The sequence below is a fragment of the Puma concolor genome, chromosome D4 (assembly GCF_028749965.1).
Source record: "Puma concolor isolate L17-30 chromosome D4, mPumCon1.1.hap2, whole genome shotgun sequence".
In the NCBI taxonomy this organism is placed as follows: Eukaryota; Metazoa; Chordata; class Mammalia; order Carnivora; family Felidae; genus Puma; species Puma concolor.
Window position 1 is genome coordinate 28770193 of NC_141679.1, and position 17543 is coordinate 28787735.

General features: G+C 45.7%; 2 protein-coding genes and 1 pseudogene across 3 annotated transcripts in view; 1 reads left to right on the forward strand and 2 right to left on the reverse strand.

Moving 5' to 3' along the window:
- Nucleotides 1-17543, forward strand: part of LOC112868732 (procathepsin L-like) — a 174163-nt gene that overhangs the window by 69030 nt on the left and 87590 nt on the right. The window lies entirely within an intron of this gene.
- On the reverse strand, nt 4164-7066 carry LOC147574786 (procathepsin L-like). 2 transcript variants are annotated; one of them, XM_086685149.1, is made up of 5 exons: nt 6938-7066; nt 6400-6536; nt 5983-6105; nt 5755-5880; nt 4164-4264 (listed from the first exon to the last, which is right to left on the reverse strand). In XM_086685149.1, exons 2-5 carry the CDS (start codon nt 6523-6525, stop codon nt 4244-4246), a joined length of 396 nt encoding a protein of 131 aa, XP_086541275.1. In that variant the 5' UTR covers nt 6526-6536; nt 6938-7066; the 3' UTR covers nt 4164-4243. The 2 variants fall into 2 exon arrangements, with proteins under 2 accessions (XP_086541275.1, XP_086541274.1); XM_086685148.1 differs by having other exon boundaries at nt 5755-5883.
- Nucleotides 6801-17543, reverse strand: part of LOC112868650 (tyrosine-protein phosphatase non-receptor type 2-like) — a 31992-nt pseudogene continuing 21249 nt past the window's right edge.

Consider the following 17543-nt stretch of genomic DNA (forward strand, 5'->3'; position numbering starts at 1 on the left):
CGGGCAGGAATGTGAATCCAGTGTGGCCAGAGCTTGTCCACAAGAGGCCCAAATACCCAACTTGTCCAGTGACATCTCTTCAAGTGTGAATGGTGGCAGCAAATCCAGTTTTCCTCCTCCCTCCCTCACCCATGTGCACAGCACTGCCAGACCCTGGGCTTCAGCCTCTGCCTTCGTCACAGGCACATTATGTCTCTGAGCCCCGGGTTACTTCTCCCTGAAGGGGGTTTATCACACAAGCTCACCAAGTCGGGAGAATCCAGTGAGATGACATGTGTGTGGCACCTGGACCAGGTCAGCAGCCTCCCCGGGAGACCCGCTGCATTGCTGTGCTGATTGCAGCTGGGGCGGCTTCTGGGTCAAAGGGCACATCCTCCTGACAGAACCTTCTGTCACCAGGCCCCAAGTCCCAAGTCTCCCTAAACAGTGGCTGAAGGATGCTGCCACACACAGTGACCCTTGTGGATAATCCCGCCACCCTGGGCCACATTTTATTAAGACGCCACTTCCAGTTTCCTAGATGTGGAAGATGAATGGAGACATTACTTCTGTGGGGTAAGGGTTGAGCAGAAAATAGAATATATCCCTTCCATGTAACCCACATATCACTTGACATGTGGCTGGTTCAGTGTAGCTCCTGGGCTCCTGGGGCATAATCTTCATACCCAATGAGGACTTGTAAAAATGCCAGAACACAGATCTGAATAGATCTCTCTCTGTCTCGTTCTCTCATTCTCTGTCTCTCTCTCCCCTCTCCAAATGTCTCCCTGTCTGTCTGTCTGTCTCTGTCTTTTCTCTCATTCTATTGCGCACACACACACACACACACCATCTCATTCCACCACTTTCCCTCCCTTAGTGCTTGAGACTGGAGTGACCCTGACCCACAGCAGAAGAGAGCTGACTCCCTCCAGCGGTGACACCAAAAACTGCCTGCAAAACCGAACTTGCTGAACCTAATCATCACATGGGGAAAACAATTGGCTTCAGAGAAGCTGTAACCTATCTTACATGCCCAAATTGATCAAAATCACAGTGGAAAATGGAAAATATGTGCATGAGAATGCTCTTACTCAGACAGAGTTAAGAGTCTTCAATAAGCCCTGGCTCGGGAGCCAGACACATCATGAAACGCCAGCTGTGTGACGTCAGGCAGCCGACTGGACCCCTACAGCTTCAGTAAAAGGGTGATGAAGATACCCCTTAAGGCTGTAGTGTGGTTTAAATTAGGTGTCACACGTACCATATGGTCCCGGGCTCCTGGCACACAGCTAGTGCTCAGTACGTATTTGAGATATGCGTTAGCAATATTATAATCATTCTATTTGTAAATTCATGTTGGTTCATACTTCTTCCCCAAGCTTCCATTGTACTCCTGTATTCAGAGAAATTTTGAAATGAGCATGTTAATCTCTGTCAACTATCCCCCCACATCCCAACGCAACCAATTTGGATGTATAAGTAAGTACAGCAGAAGGTTCTGAAGTCTCTCCGGGACTGCAGGTGGGTGGCGCGTTTTCTCTTCTCACCGCTGGGTGGCAGCACAGGGCCTGGTGGGGCCCAGAGCAGTGTCCCAGGGAAGGCAGCTGCCATCACCAGACAGGCGTGCTCTCCAAGGCTGACTGTGGTTCTGACGCAGAGAGGGCCTGAGGAAGACAGTGAGTTTGCCCTCCCTCCCCCCGCCCCACAGCTCTGAAGGTGGGAGAACACCGATTTCTTTGGAGGGAGCTCACAAGTCCCCTCTATGGTCTCTACCTACCAGGAGCCCCAAGACCACCTGTGCCCTGGTGGCCACAAAGCCCTGCCTTTTCAGACATTCCTGCAGTAAACCCAGAGAGTGAGGAGCTGGGACTATGGTGCTTCCTAGATTCTGGCTTCTGCTTGGGAATGTCCTCTTGTGTGTCCCCCCTGCCCTCCCCAGGCAGGTAGTTGTGGTTAGTGCAGAGGTGAGGCCTGGGGTGTCCATGGCTGTGGGCCTCTAGCAGATGAGGCTGCCTGTCTTATGAAGAGGAGGGGAAAGCAGCAGGGAATCCAAGGATCAAAATTCTAAACCAGTCCTGCCTTCCAGGTGGTCAGAAGGTGTATTTGTGTAAGTGGGAGGCAGGACATGTGCTATTTTCCTGTTTGTTCACTCTAACCTTATACTTTAAATATTTACCCAGGGACGGGCGCCTCCATCTGCACTCCTGCCCACGGCTCACAAAGTAAGTGAGCCTGGAAAACCCCATCCAAGTGCCATCATATCTCACCTGGCCACCAAGATCACCTTCTACCTGGTCTCTCTGGCTGGGCAGCCTGGGGTGGGCAGGGGCTTCCTAAAACCAGAGTCAGATCTTGCTCCCACCTGCAGGATACCCATGGACCAAATCCAGTCTCCTGACCTGGCCAAGCAGCCAAGTCTGTGATCAGATCCCTCAGGCACCATTCTCCCCCAAACCACCATGCTCAAGCCCTGGTGCCAGGCCCCATCAACCCTCCTTTTGATCTGTTTCCTGGGAAACCTAACTCTCTACTGCCCCAGGCCCTTTGCACTCACTATTCCCTCTGCCTTCCACCAGCTGCCACTGTTTGAATCCCTGCACTTACAGCAGGTGCAGCAAACCTTTTGTAAAGTGACCGGTGGTCTCTTGTGACTGCCACGTATACCACACCACGCATAGACAGTAGGAACTCAAGGGGTGATTATGTTCCAATAAAAGTTTATTCACAAAAAAAGGTGGTGGGCTAGCTTTAGCTCCTAATCCATTGTTTGCCAACCCCTGACTTACCCCATCTGGCATTTTTCTTATTTGTTTATAAGCAATCTTGCCTCTTTTGTTCACTGTGGTCTCTCCTGTGCCTAGAACAGGTCTTGGCATATCTAGACACTGTGAATATCTTTTAAGTGAATATTGTTTGGTAACTGCATTGCTCTTAGAAGCCGTGGTGAATCCTGGTTACTAGTTTCTTTTCTTTCTGCACCTTTTAGGAATTTAGCTCCACTTTCTCATCAGCAAAGATGACTGAACGTCAACAGATTGGCAGGAAAGACAATCAGTATCTGGGAAAGGCAGATAAGAGCGTGGGGAGGGCTCATCGCTTTCCACAAGTGGTGGGATGCAGTTAGACTCAGCCCTAAAGGAGCAGCAAGTCTTAATTATGCAAATGCAGCTTATTTGTGCTGAATTTTAAATTTGGGGAAACTCCCAACTGTATCTCACTTTCCAAAATATTCCTGGGCACCTTTCTTTACTATCTTCATCTTCAGATTAGGAAAAGTAACTACTTTTAATATCAGTTTATGGAATATTTAATTAGAGGGACAATCACACAAAATAAAAATTAGCCAAATCCTCATCCTCCTCCCTCAAACTAGGATGCTAAAATCAGATCGGAAGGACATGTGCAGTGCGTCTGCACTGCACCGCACAGGCAGATTCTGGCCTCCAGACTGTGAGAAAACACATTTCTTTTACTTTAAGCCACTGGGTTTGTGGTCATTTGTTTCATCAGCCCCAGGAAATGACCACACCTGGTCTACACAGGGAGCCTTGTGCTCTTATCAGCAACCCAGGAACACAACTGGACTCATACAGTCAAGATCAGCCTGGACAAGTAGACTCACTGAACATCCAGGTGGGAAGAGTAAGACACCTGTCAGCTCACAGTGGTTCTCGGCCACCTGTCGGGGACGCAAGACCATGTTATATCCCCACAGTCACAGTGGTTCTCAGCCACCCGTCGGGGACGCAAGACCATGTTATATCCCCACAGTCACAGTGGTTCTCAGCCACCCGTCGGGGACGCAAGACCATGTTATATCCCCACAGTCACAGTGGTTCTCGGCCACCCATCAGGGCCGCAAGGTTGTGTTATACCCCCACAGTGTCCATCTAGATCTCAGGAGTCCACAAGCTCAACAGGATGCTGGGCTCCCAGGGAAATCAGCAGGCCAAGGTAAGAGAAGTTTAAGAAACCCACATGGCTTACCAGAGGTGTCACCAGAGCAGTGGATTTAGGGATTTGCCAAGCAGAAAAGGGAACTCCAGAAGGTTTGCTACCATTTCCCTCCCTTGCCAGTCCTCTGCCATGTCAGTGAGGCCCCAGCCAGGGTCCCACACCAGAGACAAGGGACACCTGACAGAGAAGCATTCCCTCACACACAAACATGCTCTCCAAACATGTTTTGCTTCCTTCTCTTTTTATTTAACTTGTGATTATTCACATGTTCTTTACTCTTCAGTGCCACTTTCACTCGATGACATCAAGTGTCCCCTGTTTTTCCCTGTGAGGGAGAAAAGAGCATGAGAAAGAGATGGGGGGAGACCCGGGAGACCATGGAGGTCTTGGTTGTGGCACCAGACCCCTCCTCATACTGGGGATACTGATGGCCTTTTGTCACTGACATTCTGACTTCTGACAAGTCCTCTTGCCACAGGGCTGGCCCCCAGAGTCAGGTCTCCTGGGGCAGCTTGGCTCTCCTTTGGTCACTCAAGTGCAGGAGGGTAATCCTGGCCTGTACTTCCTGGACCACCATCCACATTGTCCCAGGAAGTCTGGGATCCTTTGTCACATGATCATCACACTGCCCTGGGTGTCAACCTAACTTGCAGGACAAATGAAGCTTCCAGGGACATGAGCTGCATTTGCAAACAAAAAGCCCTCTTGTGCTTGAGAAGCTCTTTTGTTGGGGAACAGGCCAGAAAACAGTCTCAGGTGGGGCCAGCCATTCACCAGAGAGGGGGGCAGCCCCCCTTATCTTTTCCTGCCCACCTCTCCAGTGTGATTCAGACCATTCCTAGAGGTGGCGAGAGTGAGATCCTAGAAAAGGATGCTTGATATCTTGTATATAGTATTTTTTAATGTTTAGAAACATTCTTTTAGTTTAAATGCCCTTTTTATGTATTTTCTGTTGCTTCCCTGTCAAGATGTATACAAGGCTTCACCCCTCCGTCTGACCTTGGCTGCAATGTTACCCTCTCCAAGAAGTGTGTCTTTTCCCAGAATTAAAATTAACACAACCTGTCCTGGTACTGCTCTCCCGTTCCCCGATTTGTTTTTCCCATAGCATGGCCACCATCTGACATAGTGTTCCATTATGTTTGTTCAGGCTGATATTGTGTCTCTCCACAGAGCAGCACTGAATCTATCATGAATCAGATCATGAATCTTTGTTTTGTTCACCTCTCCGTCCTTAGCACTCGGACAGGACCTGGCACAGGGTAGGCACATCATAAAATCTGCTGCCCAACTGAATTAATAAATGATGTACACAACTTACATGTGAACACATTCTCATAGTTTTAAGAGTCAAGCAGCAAAGATAAAGTAAGGATCCCTTTCTTTTATTCTATCCGCACCCCTCCAAGAAACTATTAATTATCCTTTTTCTTTATCTATGCATGTACTTAATTATGTGCTTTTTTTTTTTTTTTTTTTTACTTTTACAAAAGTGGTGCCACATCATCTATTTGTAAAATGCCTTTTTCATGGCTCACTCATTGCAACACGTTTGCCAATTTTCTGGAACTTTTGTCCTGCAAGGGCACCCGTTGCACTAAAAGCCCAAGAAGAACCATGCTGACCCTCTAAAGCTCTCAGTCTACAAACCAAATAGCAAGACTTTGACAACAGCCCATTGATCTGAGAACTCTTTTAAAACAGCAAACTGCATACTGCACCACAGTGTGCCATAGCAGGGGCCACTTTCTTTCTGGCTTCACTGTTGAAGAGAGACCTGATCAGTTGTTACCCCCAATTCTTCATAGGACTTACATCGGCCATCTCTCTCCTGTCCACAGGTACAGAGATACCAACAAACGAAGGTATTTGAAACACTTTTCCATTCTTGCCCTTCTGGATTTTAAGACCATTCATTGTGTGCCTGAATTCATCATTGGTCTTCTAGGAAAAGAAAGAACAATGTTGACAAGCATGAGATTTTTTTGGCAAAGTACTGAAAAGAGAAAGAACAAAACGTTCAGCAATCCATGCCACACTCACCATGTCACCAAAGCCATTCATTGCCATTGTGAAGCTATGTTTCCCTTGATTGTATTCCCGATTGTGCTGTTCAATCATCTTCAGATTCCTCTCCCACACTGCTCTCCTCCATCCTTCTTCATCCTAAAGGCAAACATATAACTTACCATCTTTATGTCTTTTTAAAATCAGTTCACCTGTGCCAAGTAAATGTGCTGACAGAAAGGGGGAGAAACCACAGCCAGGGATGGCCTGATGCTTCTGGGAGCTGTTCTCCAGCAACCACACAGCAGGACATATGCCCACGTTGTGAGCAGTCACGGGGCCCTGCTTACTGCCTTCGTAAGAGCGGCCTCAAGAAGCTACTTTCTGCTACGAACTGCCACCAGCACAGATTGTCCTCTGTTGGTCCCCCTGGACAGGTTAGATGTTACCAACCACATTATATATTTTCCCATGTGCCGCTTTCCACTGGAACCATTGTGCATCTAAATTTGGATCGACTTGTGGAGCAGCTGAAACTATTCCCAGGCAAAGGGCGGCCAGGAAGAGTGAAGGATGCATGTTTCAAAAACCTAGGCAGCGAAAAGAGATGAGCTTCCTGTTAGACCAAACCATCTAAAAAGCCATACTCTTTTCTTCTGAGATGTGAGAGCCTCTAAAGTGGAACTGCATTTATCCTCCCAAGTGTCTTACAGAGGGCTGTGGAGGAAGGCTAAGGGTTTGGGATGTTCTGGGGGCCTGCTGCCCTCCTCCCCACCTGTCACCTTCCCGCAGCTTTCAGGGTACTTGGATCTTGACGCAGGGAGGGGTGGGCCCCGCGGCCAGTCCTGTGGGGATCAGGCTACCGCGTCTGGTGGTGCCAGTCCAGGGGACAGTGCCTCCTGGGAGCCCCCGAACCCCCGACCCCCAAGGCTGGCCGCCATGCTGGTTCCCAGAGTGGCCCCTCTGCTCAGGCCCGGCGTGGGAAGATCACCTGTGGCAGCTGCAACTGGACAGGCACAATCACAGGCGCAGATCCGAGGGTCTCACAGCCTGATGGTGGGTCCTAAACCTCCCATTTAACGCCCGGAATTCTACCCTGCTGGCCCCGCCTCCACCACATTCCTTCGCCACGATTGGCTGAGCTGGCCTGTGGGCGGGGCCTCTGTGCCCTGGAATTCAGACCAAAGGACCAACATACAGGATTCCACCTGGTCCCAGAGCAGCCTGACCCTGCCTCAGGGCACGCAGGGGAGTCTAGCTGGGGGACCAAGGACAGCGCTGAGGCGCTGGAACAGAGGGTCCAGAGCCTCCCTGGGGACCGGATTTACTAGTTACCCCGAATTCATGGGATCTGCCGGTGGTTCACCGAAAAGAAGCTTGCAAGAAGTCCCAAGTGGGTTTTCAGCGTCACTCTGCGTGTCCTTTAGTCCTAGAGTTTGGAATGAAGATCTCTAGGAAGGCTGAGAACAGGATAATCTAGTCTAGTGGTTTGTTTATTCCACGCAAAGGTGGGGCAGGGAGAGGAATGCAGCGCCCACCAGGGGGAGATGTTATCAATGTCTCAGGACGAATGCCTCTGGGTTATGGAAGAATCTGGAGTGGAGTGGAAGTCCCCAAAATACAGGACGCCAGGGGCAAGACCTAATCTTCGGAAGGAAAGTGGTTGGGCAGAAGGGGTGTCCAAGAAAGGCGTGGCATTTTGTTATGCTTCTGTCCTGCCTCGCCCAGTCACGGATTCTTCCCTCTCAAGCCTTTCTCAAAACCGACAGAAACAAGTTATTTACAGAAAAATCTGCTTAATAAAAGGAGGAAAGGCAGGATGTAGAAACTGCTTTTTCCTCCCAACTCTCTGTGTTATGTTCCTCAGTATCCAATGTATTTTTTCAAAGATTTAATTTAAGAACTTTGCTTTAATGACTTCGACTTCAATGATTTTTACTCTAATTTACAATTAATGTCAGGATTTATTTTTTACAATTTTATTGTGAAGAAATATACATAACATTTATCCTTGTAATATTTGCAAGCATATACTCAGTGGCATTAATTACATTCAAAATTCTTTTTTTTTTTTTTTAGATAGCAAGGCTTTATTTATTAGATATGAATTTTTACAATCACACAAAAACAGTTCTACCCATCGTTGATATAGTACTATGTGGACACATTTTGATTAATGTCAAGATTTAAATGACAATCTGTGAAAACGTTTTAGATGGAGGGAAAACATATACATTAAATATTAATTTATATAATTAAGAATTTAAGGAACAAAACCAGAAACATACATGTTTGTCCTTTTTTATTACTTAAAAGATGGATTTATTATATAAAATACCCATAAGAAAAAGAATCATCATGACCTCCTATCCCTTCCCACATCACTTTTTTCTCTGTGCAAATTTTGAATTCTTCTGATAAAAATGGAGTCATAGTTTATGTGGATTAGGAATCTAATTTCTGTTTAAGATTAAATTAACAAACCTTTTAAAAGTATAATCATACATATTTTTTTACTGGGGTAATATGTACATAACATTAAAATATCCATTTTAATTATTTTCAAGTGTACATTTCAATGGCATCATGTACACTCACATTGCTGTGCAACCGTCCCCACCATCCATCTTTAGATCTTTTTTATCTCACCTAACCGAAAGTGTACCAGTTAAACAATAACTCTCCATTCACCAGTCCCTGGCACCCCCATGGCATTTTCCATCTCTATGAACTTGACACATGTACCTCACACTTAGGTGGAATCTTGTACTATTTGTCCTTGCCTGAGTTTTTCACTTAACACAATATCTTCAGCGTTCATCCATGTTGTCACATGTGTCTACATTTCTTTTATTTTCGAGGTGAGTAATATTCCATTATGTGAATGTGCCCTGTTTAGTTTCTCTAGTCATTGCTGCATGGACACAGGGGTTATTTCCACATCTGGCTATTTTGAATAACGTGCTGTCAGTGTTGTGGTACAAACGTTTGAGTTCATGTGTTGAATTCTTTGGGGTATAAATCCAGAAGTAGCTTTCCTGGATCGGATAACTCTGTGTTTCATTTTTTTTTTCCTGTGTTCCACAGTGGATGCACCCTTTGGTACTTCTATCAGCATTGGACAGGGCTCCAGTCTGCTATCATTTGCAAGGATAGTCTCAAATTCTGTGAATTCCCTTTTTCATCAAGTTGGTAGTGTCCCTGAATGCACAAAAGTTTTTAATTTTGATGAAGTACAACTTCTCTACTTTTTCTTTGGTTGTCTGTGCTTTTGAGTGATGTCCAAAAAATTAATACTAAATCCAATATCATGAAGCTCATCCTCTATGTCTGTGTCATAGTTTTTTATCATTTTCCCTCTTACATTTGGGTCTTTGGTCGATTTTGTATCAATTTCTGCAGTGGTGTAAAGTAGGGGGTCCAACTTCATTCTTCGGTATGTGGATATTCGATGTCCCCAGCATTATTTGTTGAAAAGAGCATTCTTTCCCTACTGAAATGTGCTGGCAACCCCATGTGATTTTTTAAAAATCGATTCATTAAAAATTTCATTTTAAGATCTCTGAGGAAACAGAAGCTCTTCTTCCTCAAACATACTTGAGGCTGAAGTTCTTTTTATTTTTTTAAGTTCATTCATTTATTTTGAGAGAGAGAGGGAACGTGAGTGGGGGAGGGGCAGAAAGAGAGGGAAAGAGAGAAACTCCCAAGTAGGCTCCACGCTGCCAGTGCAGAGCCCGACATGGGGCTCAAACCCACAAACTATGATATCATGACCTGAGCTGAAATCAAGAGTTAGACATTTAACCAGCTGAGCCACCAGGTGCCCCAAGGCTGAAGTTCTTATGTGATTACAAAAGTACATTGCATTGAAATGACTAGAGGCTCAAAAATGTTTTTTCTGTTTAATAAAAGTACTTAATGCCCCCCAAAAGTATAAAAATACAGTAGGAATGGCAATACAGTACAAAGTAGTCTCTCCTGATTTATTTCTTTTACATCTTTCTACATTTCATACACACATTAAAAAACTTACCAGTACATCCACTTAGAGGGCTCTGCAAAGTCTTCTGCTGGTGGTGTTCTTCATTCCCTGGATGTAAAGTTTACTTTGAAAACAAGCAAATGGGAGGCAATCTACACGTAGGTTCTGGAGTCTGTTTCTGGTCTTTGCACATCAATCATTCAAAATTCATAGCTGCAGAATATACTCAAGTAACGACCATTTAAGTGTCTATCCATTTGGCCTGACCATGTCCAAGTAAGTAGAATAAGGAGAATTTTCTCCAAGTAGGGAGAATTTTCCTTCAAATATATTTTTAGGGAAAACTTCTGTTTCTTTGTTTTTCTTTTTAAAGTTGGGAAAAATTTCTCTTTTACATTCGGTCTCATTAGCCTCTGTTTCATCTGCTGCACCTTCGGAACCATGTTAGTTTTTTGGTCCTCTTGACTGTGTTTCTGTGGAACACTTGCACTGTTCTCCTCTGTAGTATCCTGCATTTTAGAGTTTAGTCCTGTATACCTGTTACCTGTCAGTTTTTCTTCTAGGCCTATCCTATTCCCTCTGTATTTTTCAGTCATTATGTTGGTCAGTGAATGATCAAAAGCAGGACATGTCTTCCTTAGAAAGTTCTTTCTACCGTTCTGTACATTTGAATCTCCCTTTATAAATTTTGCTCCTTCTATGGTAGTCACATATGGAAATCTGAGTTGATCTGTTGGCTGAATAAGTCCCACTGAATATTTTCTCACATTTAGTGACAATTATTTCTGGTAACATCATCTCCTTTTTCCATCAGAACAAGACAAGCATCTACCAGAGAAAAGGTGCCTGACTGCCCAGCGCCTGCACCACAGTGGATTACTGCAGGCTCGTGTTCAGGATTCAAGGAACCACATTCTCTCACTTTAAATATGAAATTGAGAGATGAGGCTGGTGATTAAGGGACTCCAAAATCTGGCCAGGTAGTATAATGACAATGAGGTATTGCTCTGGTTTCACCGCTATTGATAATTTCCAGTTGCAGTAGCTATACTGCATAACAGGACTTCACATCTTCTGACAAGAACTTCACACTGAAGCCTGTTTCTTTAAACAACATCTCTCGGTTGTCTCTCGGGGACAATACCTCCATCTTGCCATTTTGGCTAAGTTTCTGTCTCTTGCGTGTTTTAAAAATTCTTGATGCTTCCTGCACCTGAAAGTAATGCTACATTAAAAAGGGGTCATAGGGGCGCCTGGGTGGCTTGGTCGGCTAAGCGTCCGACTTGGGCTCAGGTCATGATCTCACAGTCCGTGAGTTCGAGCCCCACGGGGGGCTCTGTGCTGACAGCTCAGAGCCTGGAGCCTGTTTCGGATTCTGTGTCTCCCTCTCTCTCTGCTCCTCCCCTGTTCATGCTCTGTCTCTCTCTGTCTCAAAAATAAATAAACGTTAAAAAAAATATTTAAAAAGAGGTCATACACTGTCCAGGGCCTGGCACTTCAGGAAGTGTTTCTGGCGTATGCTGTGTGCACTCTGCTGTTGTGTTTTGGCTGCTCTATCCCACTGGTCAGTCCTCTGCAGAGCTCTTCCTTGCTTGCAGTGGAGAGTGTTTGGACCTTTAATAGGTGTGTTTTGATTTGTTTGTCGAAGTAAGCCTGGAAAAAAGCGGGGGGAGGGAGCCTGACGCCCAAAAACAAGAAAGAAAAGGAAAGAGAACAAAAAATACCAAGCAAAGAATCAAAAAACTATAAAGCTGATTCCAAAGAAAAAGAAAGGGAAAAGAAGTAGGAGGAGAAGAAGGAGGAGGAGGGAGGGAGGGGAAGCGGAAGGAAAAGGAGAAGAGAAAAAAGAAAGAAAAAGAAAAGAATAAAAAAGCCGATCAAAAAAAAGAGAGAGAGAGAGAAAAGGAAATGAAAAAACCAAACAAGAAACTATTTGCCTGGGGTGCCTGGGTGGCTCAGTCAGTTGAACGTCGGACTTCGGCTCAGCTCATGATCTCGCGGATTGTGAGTTCGAGCCCCGCATCGGCCCTGTGCTGACAGCTCAGAGCCTGGAGCCTGCTTCAGATTCTGTGTCTCCCTCTCTTTCTGCCCCTCCCCTGCTCATGCTCTGTCTCTCTCTCTCTCTGTCAAAAATAAATAAACATTAAAAAATTTAAAAAGAAAGAAAGAAAGAAAGAAAGAAAGAAAGAAAGAAACTATTTGCCTGATTCCAAAGGAAAAAAAAAAAAAAAGAATAAAAAGTAAGCCTGGTCCTATTTCCACCAGAAGTGCGGGTATCATTTTGAGACACTTGATTTTCTGCACAGTTGGGGCATGCGCGGTGCTGGCTGTGCTGGTCTGGAGGAGAGATCCGCTGTGTTGCTGCCTCCGCTCAGAGCAGTCTTGCCCCAGTAACTAAGCAGTTGCCAGGCACGGGGTGGGGGGCAGGGTTTGGTGTAAGCAGATCCCCCCTGCACTGGGGGTTCCTGCCTGCACTGGGGGCCTCCGTGTCGCTCTCTGAAGTTCCACCATGCTGATATTGGGGGTGGGAAATGGCACCACCCCAATCTCTCCTCCCAGGACCAGGGATCTTGACACCCACCCCCCCCCCCCCCAGCTGTTCAGGCAGCCCTCACAGACCACAACTCTCCTGCATTTTTTTCTTGGGCCCACAGCTGGAATTCAAAACCTGAAGTCTTAAAGAACTTGGCATGGTGTGGATCCACTCCCCTCCTCCAGAGTAGAGCCTCTCCACGCTGTCCCCACGCCTGCACAGTGTGCAGAAACTATGGTGTAGCACTGCTGAAAGCAGCAAAGGTTGTATTCCCTCTGGGTGCTAATGAAAGTCCTTTGGCTGGCGCCTGCGGGGTCTTTTGTCCCTGGGGAGGCAATAACCCCTCTTCTAAAAGCACTCCAGGAAGGGGACTGTTCTCTCCCAGTGCACCCCGGAGATTTCTAGATTTCTAGATTTCTACACTCCAGGGCTGGCTCCCTCCTCCCCAGAAGCGCATGCCACAATCCCCTCCAGAGAAAGTCATGCTCCAAAACCTCAGAGTTTGAGCTCCAAATGCTGTGTGAAAAAAACAACAAACAAACAAAAACAAAACAACACACACACACAAAAAAAACCTGCAGACACTCAGTACTTCTTGCTCCCCATTCTATGGCCCAGAGAGATTTTCCTCTTGTGCAAACTTGGCGCCACACTTTCTCAACTCCTCTCTTTCTCTCCCTTTTGTCTCTCCACAGAAAGGCTTCCTTCCCTCCACGGCACCGCTGTTTTTCTCTCCCCCAATGCACATCCACACACCTTGCATCTGCCACACTGTCTCCCTCCAACTGTGGAGATCCTTCTGCTGCTCCACAGATATATTTCCCGGGTATTCCATGGGATCTGACCTCAATATAGCTATGTTTGGGGGATGAGGAAAGCCCAGGGTCTCCCTACTACTGCACCATGTAAACTCTGTCTTTCGGTTGTCTTTTTTTGGGCAGTACCGTGCACCTTTCACCAATTCCTTCTGCACAACTCAGTTTAGCATGACAACTGCTTTAGTGCTACCAAACCATGAGCCAGAAGTGGATCCTGTATTAGGAAGTGAACCCTATGTGGAGATGTAAGTCCTTCGCACCTCTTCTATGTCAACTAATCTGCCATAAATATAATCATTTTCAGAATTTTGCAGCTTAACATGACTGTGATCATATGCACTTACATCTCTGCATATGTTTCAATTTCTGTGTTCTGGAAACATGGCCACTCTATGAGGATAGTCATGGGACTCATCACCAATTTCCAGATACAGATGCTGCCAGCAATTTGGAGCATCCAACTCCTCAAACTCCCACTCAATGGAGGCAGACACAGAGGCAGGAGCGAGCTGGCATGAACAGACCTGTGCCAGTGGAGAAGTTCAGGCCCCACATAATCCCAGAAGCATAAAAAATTTTAATGTACCATGGACTTCAACACATTCAGTCATTCAAGATCTCTAAGTACATGTGCTGATACATGGGTTTTACAGTTGTCCTTATAGCCCAGCTCCATAAGATTGTGCAGGGGGACTAAGCTGCCACTGTATGAACACCTGCACGCCTAGGCAACAGCCAGACAAGAGGCTGGGTGGCAGGGGCTGCTCCAAAGAATGGCCTTCCTTCTTTCTTGGAATGTGATACAAATGTACTGGAGACACTATGGCCTCTTTTTATACCAAATGTGCCCCACATCTAAAATTAGGCCAAGAAATATCGAATCACCCCTCTGGAAGCTGGTGGGACAGGAAAATGTGGAGGTCCAGCTGAGGGCGCCAGCATGGCTCACCTGTCTTCTCCTTTCAGCCTAATGCCAGGTGAGCAAGCATCAAAGTCCAAGTGGAGAGCCTGGCTCTGGGGAGTTCGGTGTTTTATCTCATTATGACCTCAGTGCTCACCTGAACCTGTAAATGGATTTGAAATCCCCCCAAAAAGGTGACAGAATTGTAAAACATGTTTCCATTCCATCCCAGGGAAAGTGGTAGGTGTGAGACAAGGATCTTGAGGAGTTGAGGCTTAATTTACACAGCAGGGGTCAAGAGTGCCAGGCCTGACCTCAGAGTGACATAAACAACTGGCCCTTGCTCTTACCAATAGCTCTCTAGCCAGATCAGCAGGACTGGGGGTCCTCTCCATCTCTTCCTTTGCAAATGACCTGCACTCTGTTCCTCCTGGGGATATTGCATAAAGTGTTGGAGAAGGAAGTGCAGGAGCTCAGGATAATGACAGTACAATGACTGGGTGCAGGAAATGATGTTTTGCCATTCATTCATTCAATAAATCCTTATTGAGTCCCTTTTATGTCTAGCCCTGCACTAAGGAATCAAAGAAGAACAAACACTGATACACTCCCTGCACTGGGGGAGCTTGCATCCAGTGGAGCAGCAGGCAAACATTCCCTTTAGATAATATATAGCTCTACACTTTCTTTCCACAGCATTGACCTAAAATTTTGGCAGTTTCTCACTTTGTGGGTCCCCAGGTTTCAATGTAGCCATCCCATCCCCCTGATAGGGTGATAGGGGGAGCCTGAGAAAGGCTCCAGATTTTATCATAAAAAAGAGAAGTCCTGAACCACGTGAAATAGAAGACATTCCAACCAAGGCTATGTAGTGCCCTCCCTCGTGGATCAAATGTGCCACAGGACCCAGTGTCTGCCACCTGGTTCAGCTCTAGCCCATTCATTTGTTACCTGCTGTGTGGTCTTAATTTTCAAGTGAAGGGACTCCTTGACCCCCTCACCCACCCAGTGAGTCCCTGTGGCGACCTCACTATTCACCTTTTGCAGGTCCCTCTGTGTTCACAGAGAAAACAGGGGCTGATATTCTGATCCTAGAGGACAGGCAGTGGCATTTGGTGCAGGCTTTGAGGTCCTTTTTAAGATTTTATTTTTAAGGAATCTCTACACCCAACATGGGGCTCACACTCAACCCCAAGATCAAGAGTCGCATGCTCCACCAACTGAACCAGCCACGTGCCCCTCAGTCCTTGAAGGTTTCGTCAAACGCCATCACCACCTTAGAGTTCTTTCTCAGGGGGAAAAAATGTTCTTTTGAACATAATGGGTACAGAATCCATCTCCCACCCACAACTGAAGGAATTAGCAAAATGTCTAGGATCATAAATGGTATCAATTCTACAAACTCTTCTGTTTCAGATCCAGTACTATAGCATGGACATCCTTCCTGGTCCATGCTCTCTATCCATCAGCTCAATACAGAGAGTATTCCTTTAACATTCTCCTTTTCACCTCCTGATGAGCATTTAGATCATCTTTGTTCTTCCTTTGCAACACTATAATGAACATCTTGCACATGTATCTTTGTAGATGTGCACAAATATCATTTAAAAACAATTTTAAAATGGAACTACTTGCTGAAAGTATTTATTCCAATGTGCACTCCCAACTGTACTAATTGAGAATGTCCATTTCCTCACAACTTGTAAACCAGTTCATTTGCATATCTTTGGAAAGTGTTCTAATTTCAACTTTACTATCATAAAATCCAAGTATTATTACGTCCACCATAGTGTTCATAATTATCATGTTTATTACCGTAAATGTTGCTGTTAACATCATTTATGGTATATTGAGAACTCATGCACCAGGCACTCCACATACAGGGTTGATTTAATTTAATTCACTCCTTGCAACAACCATATGAGGTAAGAATTACTCATCCATCGTACAATTGAAAACCGAAGTGTGACTAACTTGTGTGCCCTCAGGCATGTAAGTTGAGCTCTCTGTGCTTCTACTCTTCCAATAGAAATAATACTATATAATAATACTATCTTCCTCCTCTACTATACGTCAAACATTAAGGACTATGTATCTGCCAGATATTTTATGGTGCCTGTGACTTGTTCGGGTGACAATGTGAGACATGACATGCTCACAGTTTACATGTGAAGGGAAGGATGGCAGAAGAGAAAGGCTAATAAGACACAAGGTCTGGGGAATCCAGATATGGCTTGACCACCAGCAGGACATGTGATTTTAAGTCACGTCTTCTCTCTCTGGACCTCCATATCCACATTCATAAACTACAGAATATAACAGGAAGGACTTGGACTAGGAGTCAAATCTTTTCAAAGGGTTAAAATGTCTAAAATAATGCTTAAATTAAAAATCTTTTCTTTTTCAATGTCAGCTTTACTGAAATATTATGTACAAAGAGTAAAATTCACCAAATTTTAATGTAACATTTGAAGAGTTTTAACAAATGTGTCCAGTGATATATGCACCACATCCATCCCTCCACAGATTTCCCTCCTGTCCCTTGTCACCCAGCCACAAACCGCAAGCCTGGCCCCTGGCAATCACAGATTTGCCTTCTGTCACTATGGTTTTGCCATTATTAGAATTGTATATAAATGGACTCATATGGTCTGTTTTCTTTTGTACCTGGCTTCTTCCACTTAATGCAACACTTTTGAGGTTCCCATCTTTGATTAGTAGTGCATTCTGTTATAATTTCATATTGGTCATTGGCATTTCTTTAAAGTTAGTGAATAATTTAGAGGTTGACTTTATTTTTCTAAAGCTGCTTGAGTGTCTTTTTCCACCAAAGGGCCCATTTGGAGCCACCGATGGCCACTGATGCTGCCATTCTTTCTCTCTCTGGCTCCCCACAGGTGCTCATCTTTTCTACCTGCCAGCTTGCCGAGGACATGCACAGGCTGTCCCTTTTCTCAGGGTGCCCACTGGGAAGGTGGGGCCTTGGGAGGGAAAGGAGAGGACAGAGCACCTCTTCTACCCTTGCTCTTTGGCATCCATCTGGGAGTGGGTGGTTCCCAGCTACAGAGGGACGGCCCCAGCCATGTTCATGGTCCCTGAGCCTGTGCCCTCAGCCCTGGGACAAGAGACTCTGCATGATCAAAGCCTGTATTTGATCAGACGTGCAGCCAAACCTCCTTTTAGTCCTGTGCACTAGGATGTACCTAGTGGTGGGGGAGGGACTGTCACCCTTATCCCCTTCTGCCTCATTACCCGCCACAAACATTCAGGAAACCTCCCTACGACAGGATGTTCTCCGCAGTGGCCACTTCCAAATCCTTTATGAAAGGGGAACCCTGTGCAGGTCTGTGGGACTTGGGGAAC